Below are 13,986 nucleotides of genomic sequence, written 5' to 3' on the forward strand. Positions count from 1 at the left end.
GGAGAATCACTCACCAAATCTCGAAAGATGTGGGTAGAACATCAAGCGTCATTGTAATCATCCTCATCAGTCTCACCACACTGAGTGCGATTGAGACAATCCTCATTGTCCTCATAATCATTATTCATACCATCATCTTCGGCATACTGATCGTTGTTGTCATTAAGTCTGTCGTCATCCAATAGATCGTGCTCATCGTTACTTGGAGGGGGGCTGCTATGGTCAACAATCGCGTTTTTGTCATCGTCAAAGCCCCGATCCTCAATGTCATTGCCATTTGCCAAATAACGGCTGATTCGTTCAGCCAGCTTGTCCTGTCAGTGTGGTTTCTTAAGGAAGGTCCAAATCGTGAGTCCCTGCCGCAAGTCCTGTGTCTTTGTTCCACAGTGTTCCTCTGAGAAGCTCGTGTTTAAAGGCTTGAAGGAACCAGTGGAATATGCTAAAAACACATGTTTAACCTGAAAAGCTATGAATATAAACCAATTGACAAGAACAGCACACTCATGGCCAGTACGGCAAGGCAGAGCGACCCGACGGGGTAATACTTCTGTGTGAAAATAGACCCCTGCGTCGATTTGACGTGCATTGCTAGAACCTTCACAATACATATTGATTGCATTGCACCCTCGGGGCGCTGTGCAGAGCATGAGCAGGACTCAAATAGAGAAAAATTACACGCACCTCGGGATCTGGCATAGCCCAGTATGCAGCCCTGTATTTGGGCTGTAAAGCCTTCTGGACAAAAGCCTTCACAGTGTTCTTATTGCCCAAAGAAGCGACAGTAGACTTCACTGCCTGGATGGCCTTCGTTTGAAACCTGCGATGCCAATCATAGACAGCCTGGCGTGCCTAACGGTAGTTCTGGAGATCATTGTGCATCAAAAGGGAGAGAAAGTGGTGACTTACAATGAGATAAACTTTATCGCGGACCAGCATTGGTGTGTACTTGATACCAGGACAAACTAAGTTGATGGTTTGCTGAAGGGCTGTATGGAAAAGCGTCACGCCATTGTCGCCGTCAAGATTCCAGGGGTTGTCTTGGATGCCGTAGAAGTCAAGAAGAGTTGGAATGATTTTGGAGCCCCAGTGTTTCTTCGCCCACTTAGGAAGCTGTGATTTCGAGAGCGACTTTGCTGGACCGACTTGAGATCATGGCCGATGCAAGGCATTCATGTCTACGGGTGTTTTGTCCTCATTCAGTGCGACAATGACCATGTTCTATTTTAGAGAAGGTGCAGAAGAAGGGGGATTACATCATACAATGTGAATCAAAGTGTTGGTGGAACGTACCAGCTTACGAGTAGACGCTTTGCCTTCACGGCGTCCTCCTTAGGTATAGCAACATTGACATCCATAAATCCCCCTTCTATGTCTGAATCCAGACTCCTCTCCTCAGAGTCGATATTTCTCTCTTCTAAACGAGGGATTCGAGGCTTGATGCGGCAAATTGTAGCCTGGGGAACGGACGGAGTTCTGTTACGAAACACCTTGCTTATGCTTACCTACTTTTCTCACCTTCTTGATAAGGACTCATAGGATCTTTCTCCCGACCACACCTCACATTCCCGCTCCATTGATACTTGGTCCATGCTCCTGTTTGTACATATTTATAGATACTGCGGTGCAGGGTGGAAGCCTTAGGCTATCCACTTCTGTCCAATCTAAGGACTGCTGTTTACACAGTCTCCTCTGATTCTAAGGCATTAGTCTGATCAGTCCCTTGACCCCTTTTAACCTCTTTTGGTATTGTTTGTGGCTTGGGATCTCCTCATCTCGAACAGCCGTTTGTGACATCTGGATAGCCTCTCCTTCACAAATCCTACCCCATACATGTCTATATCCTCTTTTTGCAGCAGAACACTGACTAGTTTCATATGGCGCTAGGCAGTCCCAAAAGACAAGCGTCCGTCAACCGTAATAGTTACTATACACTTCGAGCGAACGATTGGACGATTCCACTTCAGTGTGGGTTGTTTCAGGTTGTAGAATACTTCTATCTGGTAATCAACCCAGTGGAGGTACAACCGAAACAATTGCACTTGACGTTACATACGGTACTATACCAGAAGCAGAAATACTATACCCAGCTAAGAAGAGCTGCTGTTGCCTTGACCCTCAAACCTTGATTAGGTCGAGACTAGCGCGGGCTCTTTGATCTAACAAGATGACTTCCCAAGGTTTAGGAAGACACGTAGGGCGAGTTCCACATGGAACTGACTACTTGAAACACGCGGATACATTTGTCCACTTTGGACAACCCATCAGAAGAACTTCCAAGGGAAACTGGGTCTACGTAGGAGGACAGAATAGCGGAAAAACAGTTGACGCCCCACTAGTACCCTGGGAAGATAGAAAAGCACCCCTCAGAACCGTCAATTCCCCTACCCGAACAAGACCCGTTTTATCACCAATCGATATCCCTAAGGAAGACATCGAAGAAACCCCAATCCCTGCAGGTGTACTAACTCCAGTTGACAAAGAAGACCCGGAACCGGTAGCAGGCCCGAGCAACCCGAAACAGCCAGACCCGAACCCCAATCCGAATCCACCACCCGACATAAACATATCAGACGATGAAGACAAAATGTCCAACAAAGGAAACAAGCCGAGGGACTTCGATGGAACAAGGTCAAAATACAGAGAATGGATCTACGAATGCCATATGTACATTCTAGCCAACCCGACCAAGTACGACACGGACATGAACAAAACACTTATGGTCCTGTCATATATGAGGAAAGGAACAGCTTCGCTATTTGCACAAAAATACTACTTCGACAGAGAACTCCGGGAGTACAAAGCAATGGAAACCAAAAAGACATGGGGAACGTTCAAAGACTTCCTGCAAGAATTAGCCGCCATATTCAAGAATGAAAGTCTCGAACAGAAGGCAAGATAGAAATTATTCACAATGAGAATGGGAAAGCGATCAGCAGATGAGTTCATCACTGACTACCTCATGACAGCAGGAGAAAGTGGATTTGATCTCAAATCTACCGTCGATTATTTCCACCAAGCCATACACCCAGAAATTCTCAAACAAATTTACAGACTCCCTGACATGCCGACAACCATGGATGATTGGGTAAAATACACCCGCAGGTTCGATAACCAATGGAGGGAGCTGCAGAGCATAAAAAGCTCCGTGCCCTCTACCGTCATTCGACCAAACAATTCCTTCCACTACAACTCTTCTAACGCTCCATCATCCATGAATAACTCTGTCGTCCCCATGGCCGTAGATACGGTCTGAACGACCCTTACAAATGAAGAGCACAACCGCTTAAGGATGGAGGGTAGGTGCTTTTACTGCTGTCAGAAAGGGCACATGGCAAATCAATGCCCTGCCAGGGGTTCATCTAGGGTATATGAAGGGTCAACTAGACATGTTCAACAGGGTAGTAGAATGGTGGGGAACCGCTTGGCTCAGGCCAGCAGTAGGATGGGAGGAGGAAGAAGCGGCTATGGCCAAGCGCTCTCGATAGGAGCTCCAGGCAGTGCTCAGGGAGGTACTATGGCGCAAGGTAGAAGCATGGCGACGACTAACCCATTCTGGGCCAGACTCGCAGCTTGCCAGGCCTATGCACCCGGACCGGATGCGCCTGTACGTGAGGAGGAGCCTGAGATTAGCCGAGAAGAGATCCAAAGGGTTATAGGAAAGATGAGATGGGACAAACAGGAAGCGCTCCTTCAGGAATTGAGTGAAGGAAGCAAGCGAAAGGAATCAGATTTTTAAATAGGCCTACAGTTCTGGTGTACCGTAGTCCTGCCCCAATACCTCCTGTAAAAACAATTGTACGGCTTACCAAATCCAATCGGAGATCATCTATGAGAATAAACATGCAACTGAAATATAAAGGAGGAACCACCAAAGCTAGGGTATTGATCAATTTAGGAGCAGAAGGGCTTCTTATCGACAAACAATTTTGCTTGGACAAGAAAATACCAATGCAAAAAATCAATAAACCTATTCCTGTGTTCAATGTGGATGGAACAGCTAACGAAGGAGGGAAAATCACCGATCAAGCTTGCCTGCTCATGAGGATGACAAATGAAGAAGGCGACTACCATGACAAACAATGTGAGCTGCTATCTGCTAACCTAGGAGGAGAAAATATAATCCTAGGAACAGATTGGCTACATGAGCATAATCCACAGATCAATTGGGTAAAAAATGCTCTCACGTTTTCAACATGCGCTACCACATGTCTAGTCAGCCGACCTAAATTCACCATCCAAGCACTAATGCCCACACGGCGCAAAAAAAGCAAGGCAGTCGGATACTCCCAAATAGAAGACGACCTGGAAGACAAAGAAGCCAACGATACTTTCTTTTCCAAATTCTACGAAGAATGGTATTACCAGAATCCGTTTGAAATACACCCCCTAGAAGCAATTCATATTGGTTCCGTCGGAAACAAATCACAACAACTGGTAGAAAAAGCGAACAAAACAAAACCAGAATGACCTATCGAAGAAATAGTTCCAGCATACGTCCTTAAACGATTCGCCAAAATCTTCAGCCAGGAAGCTTCACAAAGATTGCCGAAACACTCACAATAGGACCACAAAATTAATATGAAACCAGGATGGGAACTAACGGGATGCAAGTTGTACCCTTTAACCAAAGAAGAAGAAGACCAGCTACACGAGATGCTCCAAGAATACTTGAAGCATGGAACCATCAGAATATCCAAATCTCCACAGGCATCACCCTTCTTCTTCGTAAAAAAGAAGGAAGGAAGCTTACGACCGGTACAGGATTATCGAAGACTAAATGAATGGACAATAAAGAACAAATACCCACTACCCTTGATTGACAACGTGATAAAGACCATTGCGAAATCAAAAGCAAGGATCTTTTCCAAATTTGATGTCAAATGGGGATATAACAACATCCGTATAGCAGAAGGCAATGAATGGGAGACAGCCTTCATGACCAAATTCGGCCTATTCAAATGCCTTGTAATGTTCTTTGGCCTTTGCAACTCGCCAGCTACGTTCCAAACGATGATGAATATAATCTTCCATGATCTTATCGTAGCTCAAGTACTAGCGGTCTACATGGACGACATCCTAGTATTTACCAAGACTATTGAGGAACATTGACGGGTAATGACACAAGTCATGCAAATACTTTTGGACAATGATCTCTTCTTGAAACCTTCTAAATGCTCCTTTGAGGTGGACACAGTCAAGTACCTCGGATTTATCATCTCCACGGACAGTATATCTATGTATCCAGTCAAGGTCGAAGGCATCGCGGCATGGCCAATACCAAAGAACCTGAAGGAAGTTCAGTTGTTCCTTGTCTTTGGAAACTTCTACAGGAGGTTTATTGGAAACTTCGCTTCCATTGCACAACCCTTAAACGACCTTACTAAGAAGGACGTGCCATTCGAATGGACCAATGAATGCCACATCGCCTTCGAGACCCTGAAAAATTGCTTCACCTCAACCCCTATCCTCATTTACCCCGACAGAAACTGCCCATTCCGTGTCAAAACTGATGCCTCCGATTTTGCCTCTGGTGCCATCCTATCACAAGAAATCCCCCAGGATGGATGGCATCCCATTGCTTACCTCTCTAAGTCCTTCAACGCCACTGAACGCAACTATGACATATTCAACAAGGAACTACTTGCCGTCATCCACACCCTCGATCACTGGCATGTATACCTGGAAGGTGCGCGACATCCATTCGAAATCTGGTTGGACCACAAAAACATTCTATACTTCTCCACCACGCGAACTCTATCCCGACAACAGGCACGTTGGTCACTCTTCCTTTCTCGTTTTGACTTCACACTCGTACACAAACCTGGTGTCACCCATTGCCCCGATGCTCTGTTCAGGCATCCAGACCTAAAGGAGGGGGTAAAATCAGATAACAAAGACCGGGTGTTGCTATAACCCCAAATGTTCGTCAAAAGTGCAACAGGAAGAGGTACAATTGAAATGCTCGACAGTCAGCTGAGACAAAAGTTAAAAAAAGTCACAGCTAGAGACAAAGAAGTAATGGAAGCAATGGAGCTCATCAAGGCATCAGGACCTAGAGCACTTTCAAAAGGACTACAAGAATGGAACTATGAAGACGACCTCATCTGGCACAAGGGAAAAATATACGTTCCACCTGATGATGAACTTAAAAGGAAAATAACAAAAATGTACCACGATTCGCCTGCAACCGGACACCCAGGACGATGAAAGACCTATGTTCTGGTATCAGACAACTTCTGGTGGCCAGGAATGTCCAGCTTCATAAAAGAATATGTAATAGGATGTGCAACATGTCAAAATACAAAAAACATCACACATCCCACACGTACTCCGCTTATCCCTAATGAAATACCAGAAGGACCCTGGCAAACAGTCACAATGGACTTCATCACGGATCTTCCCCAAGTCGGACCGTACAACGCCATTCACGTAACCGTGGATAGAAGCACCAAGGGCATTGTTTACACCCCATGCGATAAAACCATAGACGCCGAAGGAACTGCTAACCTCTATATGAAAAATATCTGGAAACGATATGGGCTTCCAAGGAAGATCATATCTAACAGAGGTCCACAGTTCACAGCTAGATTCACAAAGGAACTATGGAAAAAGCTAGGAGTAACAACAGCACTATCAACTGCTTACCATCCAGAAACAGATGGAGAAACGGAAAGAGTCAATCAGGAGCTTGAACAGTACCTACAAGCATTTTGCAACTACAAGCAAACGAATTGGCCCAAACTATTGCCGTATGCAGAATTCGCACACAATGTCAGGGAACATTCAGCAACTCACCAGTCACTATTTGAACTCATGTATGGCTACAATCCAACCTTCGTACCTCTGATCACACCGAGATCCGACATCCTGGGCTTAGAACAAAGGCTGGAAAGGCTAGAACAATTATGACAAGAAATGAAGGCCAGCCTAGAAGTTGCAGCTGAACTAATAAAAAGAAAAACAGCCAAAAACAAAGTCAAATTAGAAGTAGGACAGAAGGTTTGGCTATCGGGAAAAAATATCACCACCACGCATCCAAAGGACGAACTAGCCCTGAAACTGCATGGACCATTTGAAATAGAAAGCAAACTAGGACCGGTAACATACAAATTAAAGCTTCTGCCAACGTGGAGAATACACCCCATATTCCACGCCTTGTTAATCGTACCTTATCAAGAAACAGCTGCACATGGCCCCAACTTCGAACAACCACCACCTGATCTCATAGACGGACAGGAGGAATACGAAGTCGAAGAAATTCTTGACAAGAGGAAACGAGGACACGGGTATCAATACCTAGTACACTGGAAAGGATACCCAAGCTCCATGGATGAATGGGTCACAAGGGCAAACCTAGGGAATGCCAAAGAACTTTTGGAAGCATACGACATGTGACATCATAACTTACCACTACGAGCAGCTCTCGCAAACATCGAACAAACAAAATCCAAAACATATAAAAACCCAAACTCAATCATCGCAATCCCCTCATCCCTTCAATCACTCATCCACTCCCCCAGCAAATATGTCTTCCAGCGAATCCATCTACCTCTCCTCTGAAGACACTCTCGTCGAACAACCTTACAAAGAAACACCCTCCACTGAACCCTCTATCCCCTCAACCCCTGAGATGTCTATAGTAGAAGAACAATCCGTACTATGGGACACAGAAGAAGAACAAGCAGCGCGGGAAGCGAAAGAAGGATTCGATGAGTATCTTGGGAGATTGGACGAGAACAAACGATGAGAAGACAAGATGATCAGATGACTCACAGAGGACTTCGATAGACCTTCACCTTCCCGCTCCCCCTCTCCACCACCCCTCATCCGCACACAAGGCGATGGGATCATATTTCCCGACAGAGAGACATACCTGACGACCCCCATCACCTACATGATGGGACTCATTGAAGGAACACCGAACACTGAATTTGTGTCAGGACCCACGCAACTGGAGATACAAAGGGCGTTGGAGATTTTGGAAGAAGAAAGGAGCTTTGTCCGACACGCGCAGAGGGCTTTGCAGATTCGGGAAGGAACGCTCATTGCCCGTATCAATGCGGGCGAAAGAAGACTTATAGGCTTGAATCAAACTACACACCTCCAAGACTCCTTTCATCCCGCTGACGACATCACCCCCATCACTGAATATCACATGCCTACCATGGCTATGGTATCTCATGCCTCGTCTTTGGCCTCAAATGGAGCACCGCTTTGCCCAATGCCGGGGGCTTATCCCACGGAACACGGCAGGGGAAGGGATATCTATAGATTCACACAGATTTCGCCCCACTACCATGTCATACCTGTGTGACTGGGAGTAATCCGCTCTTCTACCCGAACTCAACCTCCCCTCCCTTTTGTCGAATATGACTCCAGTGAGTCCAACACCCAACCTGTCGTCCTCCACCCTCGAGGTGCTTGAAGAACGAGATGCTGACGTCTGGGACGACGTAAAACTGCTGGGGCAAACGACGGTTCGAATCCGTTGGGCCGGTACCCACTTCCATGATGAGATGAGGGACTCGGCTCTAGAATGCAGTCCTCGCATGGTTGGTAACGAGGTGGGGTATCATGACGTCCGTACTTAAGGGCTATCGCGTCATGACTCGACTGTGGGCAGTGAGAATCTGTGCCCTAAGTATTATTTTGTATAACTTGGTTTGCGCGCATTGCTTATGTTTTTCCTGGACTATTACTTACCGTCTCTGGCACTGACGGCCTAGAGGGGGGAGGTAATGTTACAAAATACCTTGCTTATGCTTACATAATTTTCTCACCTTCTTGATAAGGACTCGTAGGACCTTTCTCCTGACCACACCTCACATTCCCGCTCCATTGATACTTGGTCCATGCTCCTGTTTGTACATATTTATAGATACTGCGGTACAGGGTAGAAGCCTTAGGCTATCCACTTCTGTCCAATCTAAGGACTGCTGTTTACACAGTCTCCTCTGATTCTAAGGCATTAGTCTGATCAGTCCCTTGACCCCTCTTAATCTCTTTTGGTATTGTTTGTGGCTTAGGATCTCCTCGTCTCGAACAGCCATTCGTGACAAGTTCGGCGAGCTTGTTGGATGAGGGTAGAGGGAAGCAGCATGCAAGAGGGTGTCTTCGAATGAAGTGAAGGGGACGTAGCGGTATGACCCTTCAGCTTAGAAGACACCTTCTCGCGCCAGTCTGCCTCGAGAGCAGAATGTTGTGCTCCCTTACTCTTCTTTCTTGCTGGTGCGGACAAATTGGACAATTCCACAGTCCTAGTAGACGATAGATGAGTTGAGACTTGGAGAGATCACAGATAGATACTTACAATAAGGTTCATTTCGGGGCTCATGCTACTTCTCGTGCAGCAGATACTGATAGGCGGACCTCTGCTGCCCTTGCCTTGCGCTTTTCTGCTTGAGTACGGTGCTGATGAGTGGGAAGAAGATAAGCTGTGATCGGATAAGATCATCAGGCACTTACCTTTTTTGAACTGGCAGGTGACTTGGTCGAGCCATCCATCACATCCATATCGTCGCTGACGATGCCACTGTCCTCTTCATCTTTGTGAATGTGCCTCTGGTATGAGATCTTCCTGTCATGAATACTACCATCAACATCTATAGCTGTCAAGTTATTAGCTTCAACCAATCCATCTGTCGCCAGTATGTCTTCGTTCCTGTCTCTCTCGTCTACTGAAGCATTGAGATAAGCTTCTTCAGCGCAATCCTCTTGATGTCTCTGATCCTCAAGCTGAGCCAACTTCTTTATCCCTTCGGCCTCAGACTTCTTTGCTGCCTCTGTAGACTGGGACTTAGCTTGCACAACGCTGGCCTTTGCAGAGTGCTTGGCCTGTGCACTCTTTGCAACCTCAGCTCGGGTACATTTGAACAACCCAGCACTATTTGCGGGGTGTGGGTTGATTGACCATTGACTATGGCGCATTGGTTTGTCCACATAATGCCCCTCCTTTGCTTGGAAGTTGCCTGATTGCCGATCTGCAGGGACCTGCCGTCTGCTCAGTGTCTCCTTGTTCACTTGGGGGTTGCCTGATTGCCGATTTTCAGAGACCTGCCGTCTGTTCAGTGCCGGTGAGTACAGCATTAGACTCTAGGGCATATGAGTCATAGGCCTCACGCTGACACTGACTCCTTTCTGATGACAGGCGAAGCGCTCGGTTCTTTCTTCTTCAATGAGGAAGAACTTGAGTTCGGATGTCAGCCAACAGTATTTGTTCAAGGTGATGTATATTTAACGTACTGCCCAGTCAAGCTGATTGCATTATCCTCGTCGATTATGGTATGCAAAGCTCTCTCTTGGGATTGATTGGTCGAAGCCGACATCCATGTTTGTTTTGCTGTAGCCAAAACCATGAGGAAAATCGCAGTGCTGCCTGGAGAAGAGGATGAGATGACTTGGAAGAGGTGAGCTGCTCAGTGCAACGTAGACGTGCATATGCGCTAATTGGTGACAGAATTAATGTTTACCTCTACACTAGCGACTGTTTGCTGAACCCCAACCCTAGTCTATCGTTGCACCTTTCACGGTCAAATCCGTCATCCCTATTCCCCCCTCCCTCTCCTCTTCAAAGTAAACCTTGTATCATCTTCATCAATATGAACTTTTTTTGTGACCCTGCAACCGTTCCTTCCGTAAACACACTGGTCTCAAAAAGCATCTCGTTGCACACCACTGGCATTTCAAGGGCCCGGAAGTCCCTCGCTCAACATTCTGCTATCACAGCAAGCTTGATGGTACATCTTTTATTAATATATGAAGCTCATTCTGATACCCTTTCTGCCTGTCAGCAAGGCCCTGCAACAGTGGCAGCAATTTTGTGCCACATAATGCATTCCCTGAACCTCCAGATCATGAATCTGTTGACTGGACACCCTTCCCTGACCGACCAATGTTTGAATGCACAAGCCTCCTATTTGAGAAGATGCATGCGTCTATCGGCAGCATCAACGAACTCTTCAACATTTTCATGGCTAAGAATGTGCTGGATAATGCTGGTGAGAATATATTTGCGAGTGCATGGGATATGTATAATACTATCGACAGCATCCCATTTGGCAACTTACCGTGGCACTTGTTCGGAATCAAATATGCAGGCCTAGTCGACAAACACTCTCTTTCATGGAAGGCAGAAACATATGTAATTCACACTTGAAATGCAAGCGATGTTGTCGCTCATATTGTGGATAACCCAACATTGGATGGAAAATTCGACTATACCGCATTTGAGGAGTTTGTCAGTCCTCATGAGCAGAGGTTTTCGAACCTAATATCTGGTCGATGGGCCTGGAAGAAATCAGTCAGTACATTCCTTTCTCTTGAGTACATTTCCTGATATTCTTTGCTAGGATGTGATTGCAGAAGATCTGGGAACCCACGGTGCGATGCTGGTGCCCATTATACTCGGTACAGACAAAACGACAGTATCCGTCGGCACGGGCAACACAGAATTTCACCCGCTCTATATCTCAGTTGGGAATCTAGACAACTCTGCGCGGTGTGCTCACGGATGTGGCTTGATTCCTTTATCATTTTTGTCAATCCCCAAGAGTATGTATCTCCTTTCACTATCTCACTTTTGCTGACATACAAAAGCTTGTCGACAATTCACAGAAGATAATGAATACCGCCTTTTTCGCAAGCAGCTCTACCATGCATTGATTGCACACATACTCAGCCCATTGCGGGATGGAATGACAAGCCCAGTTGTCTTGCGCTGCTCAGATGGGCACTTTTGGCATGCAATCTATGAAATTGGGTCATTCATTGCCGACTATCCCGAGCCAGTTGTGTTGGCTGGAATTGTGCAAGGATGGTGTCCGTGGTGAGTTTATAATCTCTATGTGCTTTTATCTCGAACTAAGCATTTCACAATCAGATGTCTTGCGCAACTGCATAGGGGCGCTTTTGATGATGCCGGAGACCCACGCTTTCATGCACATACCCATCAGCTCCGAGAGACTTTTGATTCTGAAACCCTATGGTACACTTATGGCGCTGTTGAGAATGTCATCATGAGTATTAAGAATCTATTATTTCATTTGTCACTTAACATTCCTGCACTAGCCATTCACAGATTTTTTCCCTCATGCCGATATCTATGAACTGATCACTCCGAATTTACTTCATCAACTCATCAAAGGAACTTTCAAAGATCATCTCATGACGTGGATCCAGGACTACTTCGAGTTGACACATGGATTGACAGAGGCAAAGAAGATCCTCGACAATATTGATCGCAGGTATGTTTCTATATATGGATATAACACCAGCCCAGACTGATAATTGCTGCGTAGGATTGCCGTAGTCCCTGCCTTCCCTGGCCTTCAACAATTCCCTGAAGGATGCAATTTCAAACAATGGACTGGCGACAATTCGAAGGCGCTCATGAAGGTATGCTTTGATAAGATGGCTGACTTAGAAATTTGATAACATAAGTTACAGGTCTTTCTTCCTGCAATTGTCAGATATGTGCCTGATGCCATGGTTCAATCAGTCGCGGCATTTCTTGACTTCTGTTACCATGCACGGCATTCCACGTACACAACAACCACCCTCAATGCTATGGACCATGCGCTTACCCGGTTTCATCACTACTGTGTCATATTTCAGGAGTCTGGCATCCAGCCGGATGGGTTTTTCCCCCCGTGTCAGCATTCACTCGTACATTATGTTATAAGGATCAAACAGTATGGCTCCCCTAATGGACTTTCATCCTCAATCACCGAGTCAAAACATATTGAAGCCGTCAAGAAACCGTGGCGCCGGACAAATAAGCATATGCCCCTCGGCCAGATCCTCTGTATCAACACCCAAAATAGTCAGCTAGCAGCGGCACGAACAGAATTCATATGCTGTGGGATGCTTGATGGAGATGTACTTTCAGATGCTTATCGAGAAGCTGGTTTGCGCGCCGAAGAAGATATTGAAGATGCCGAAGATGCAAGATACAGTGATTTACGAGATGCAGAGGATGTCGATGGGCCACATACCCAGTCGATGGTAAAACTTGCTTTGAAATCAAGTCAGCTCTTGCTCCTCATGCCAAAAATCATTTCTAAGTCAAGATCCTTTTGAGCAGCACACACCAAGATGATCTATGACCTCGCGCAGGAACTTGGCCGCACAGGCCCCGAATTAAAAACATTAATGTAACACTTCTTATTCGAGCAACTCTACGGACATGGCGAGCATGACATCACCACAGATGATATCTCTGCAGATGACTTGCCTCGCTTTAAGGGACAATTGTCGATATACCATTCTGCCACCATCACTTTCTATTGCCCCACGGAGCTCGCAGGCATTGGGGGTATGCGCCGCGAGACAGTTCGGAGCACACCACGATGGTATGGGAAAGACAAGCGCCGCGACACCGTTCTTGTCCAGGTTGGCCCTGAAGTTGATCTCATGCGGGGTATCCTTGTTGCGTGTGTGCTCCACTTCGTTTCATTCATTCAGCAGGATGTGCAATATCCATGTGCTATAGTGAATTGGTTTGTACCGAAGGACAACGAACCAGATCAACTGACTGGGATGTGGATTGTGAAGCCAGAGAAGTTGAATAGACAAAGAAGTATTGGCATTGTCCATGTTGACACTATCTTCCGTGCTTGCCAGCTGATCGGGGTGTATGGCACGACACCCATTCCTCTTGACTTTCATTTTTCTTACTCGTTAGACACATTCAAAGAATTCTATGTAAACTCCTATGTAGATTACCATGCACATGAGTCTAGTATAATATAGGCTCTCATACTTCAGATCTGAACCTCTGCACTGTCGGAAGTCCTGAAGTTCGATCGGTCTGAAACTTTGAGGTGTCGGAACCTCTGAATGCCACACTGGCTGGTAGCCCTGGCATATATGAGACCTCTGATGATTCATAAATTGATCTTCACATTGTCCTGAAGACCATGAAAACTCTGAAGCCCTATCGGCACTTATCTGATGATCTGAAGAGCTCTGAAGGCCTGCGGCAAGTCT

The 13,986-nt window shown here is 46.1% G+C and overlaps 6 protein-coding genes across 6 annotated transcripts; 3 read left to right on the forward strand and 3 right to left on the reverse strand.

The window, feature by feature from the left end:
- Positions 1–317: 317 nt before the first annotated feature.
- Positions 318–1,574, reverse strand: HETIRDRAFT_426150 (uncharacterized protein; the record flags this gene model as incomplete). The annotated part of the gene is made up of 6 exons (XM_009546550.1): positions 318–439; positions 502–634; positions 682–849; positions 907–1,110; positions 1,299–1,473; positions 1,516–1,574. The coding sequence occupies 6 exons, from the start codon at positions 1,572–1,574 to the stop codon at positions 318–320; spliced, it is 861 nt and encodes a 286-aa protein (XP_009544845.1).
- Positions 1,575–2,164: 590 nt separating this feature from the next.
- HETIRDRAFT_120767 (uncharacterized protein) lies at positions 2,165–3,736 on the forward strand (the record flags this gene model as incomplete). Its single annotated transcript, XM_009546551.1, has 3 exons — positions 2,165–2,876; positions 2,937–3,247; positions 3,398–3,736. The coding sequence occupies 3 exons, from the start codon at positions 2,165–2,167 to the stop codon at positions 3,734–3,736; spliced, it is 1,362 nt and encodes a 453-aa protein (XP_009544846.1).
- Positions 3,737–3,882: 146 nt separating this feature from the next.
- HETIRDRAFT_18285 (uncharacterized protein) lies at positions 3,883–4,191 on the forward strand (the record flags this gene model as incomplete). The annotated part of the gene is made up of 1 exon (XM_009546307.1): positions 3,883–4,191. A coding segment is annotated over one exon (309 nt), but the record flags the coding sequence as incomplete, so codon positions are not given.
- A 924-nt stretch (positions 4,192–5,115) lies between these two features.
- On the reverse strand, positions 5,116–5,358 carry HETIRDRAFT_245648 (uncharacterized protein; the record flags this gene model as incomplete). The annotated part of the gene is made up of 1 exon (XM_009546552.1): positions 5,116–5,358. A coding segment is annotated over one exon (243 nt), but the record flags the coding sequence as incomplete, so codon positions are not given.
- A 2,975-nt stretch (positions 5,359–8,333) lies between these two features.
- On the reverse strand, positions 8,334–10,355 carry HETIRDRAFT_120768 (uncharacterized protein; the record flags this gene model as incomplete). The annotated part of the gene is made up of 9 exons (XM_009546553.1): positions 8,334–8,531; positions 8,704–8,722; positions 8,768–8,881; positions 8,945–9,069; positions 9,167–9,257; positions 9,370–9,434; positions 9,466–10,060; positions 10,132–10,185; positions 10,243–10,355. The coding sequence occupies 9 exons, from the start codon at positions 10,353–10,355 to the stop codon at positions 8,334–8,336; spliced, it is 1,374 nt and encodes a 457-aa protein (XP_009544848.1).
- Positions 10,354–13,749, forward strand: HETIRDRAFT_316844 (uncharacterized protein; the record flags this gene model as incomplete). The annotated part of the gene is made up of 11 exons (XM_009546554.1): positions 10,354–10,406; positions 10,481–10,736; positions 10,791–10,997; positions 11,231–11,299; positions 11,349–11,550; positions 11,596–11,824; positions 11,900–12,018; positions 12,077–12,242; positions 12,297–12,393; positions 12,445–13,024; positions 13,208–13,749. 11 exons carry the CDS (start codon positions 10,354–10,356, stop codon positions 13,747–13,749), a joined length of 2,520 nt encoding a protein of 839 aa, XP_009544849.1.
- Between the last annotated feature and the right edge of the window lie 237 nt (positions 13,750–13,986).

This window comes from Heterobasidion irregulare (genome assembly GCF_000320585.1).
Source record: "Heterobasidion irregulare TC 32-1 unplaced genomic scaffold scaffold_04, whole genome shotgun sequence".
Classification (NCBI taxonomy): Eukaryota; Fungi; Basidiomycota; class Agaricomycetes; order Russulales; family Bondarzewiaceae; genus Heterobasidion; species Heterobasidion irregulare.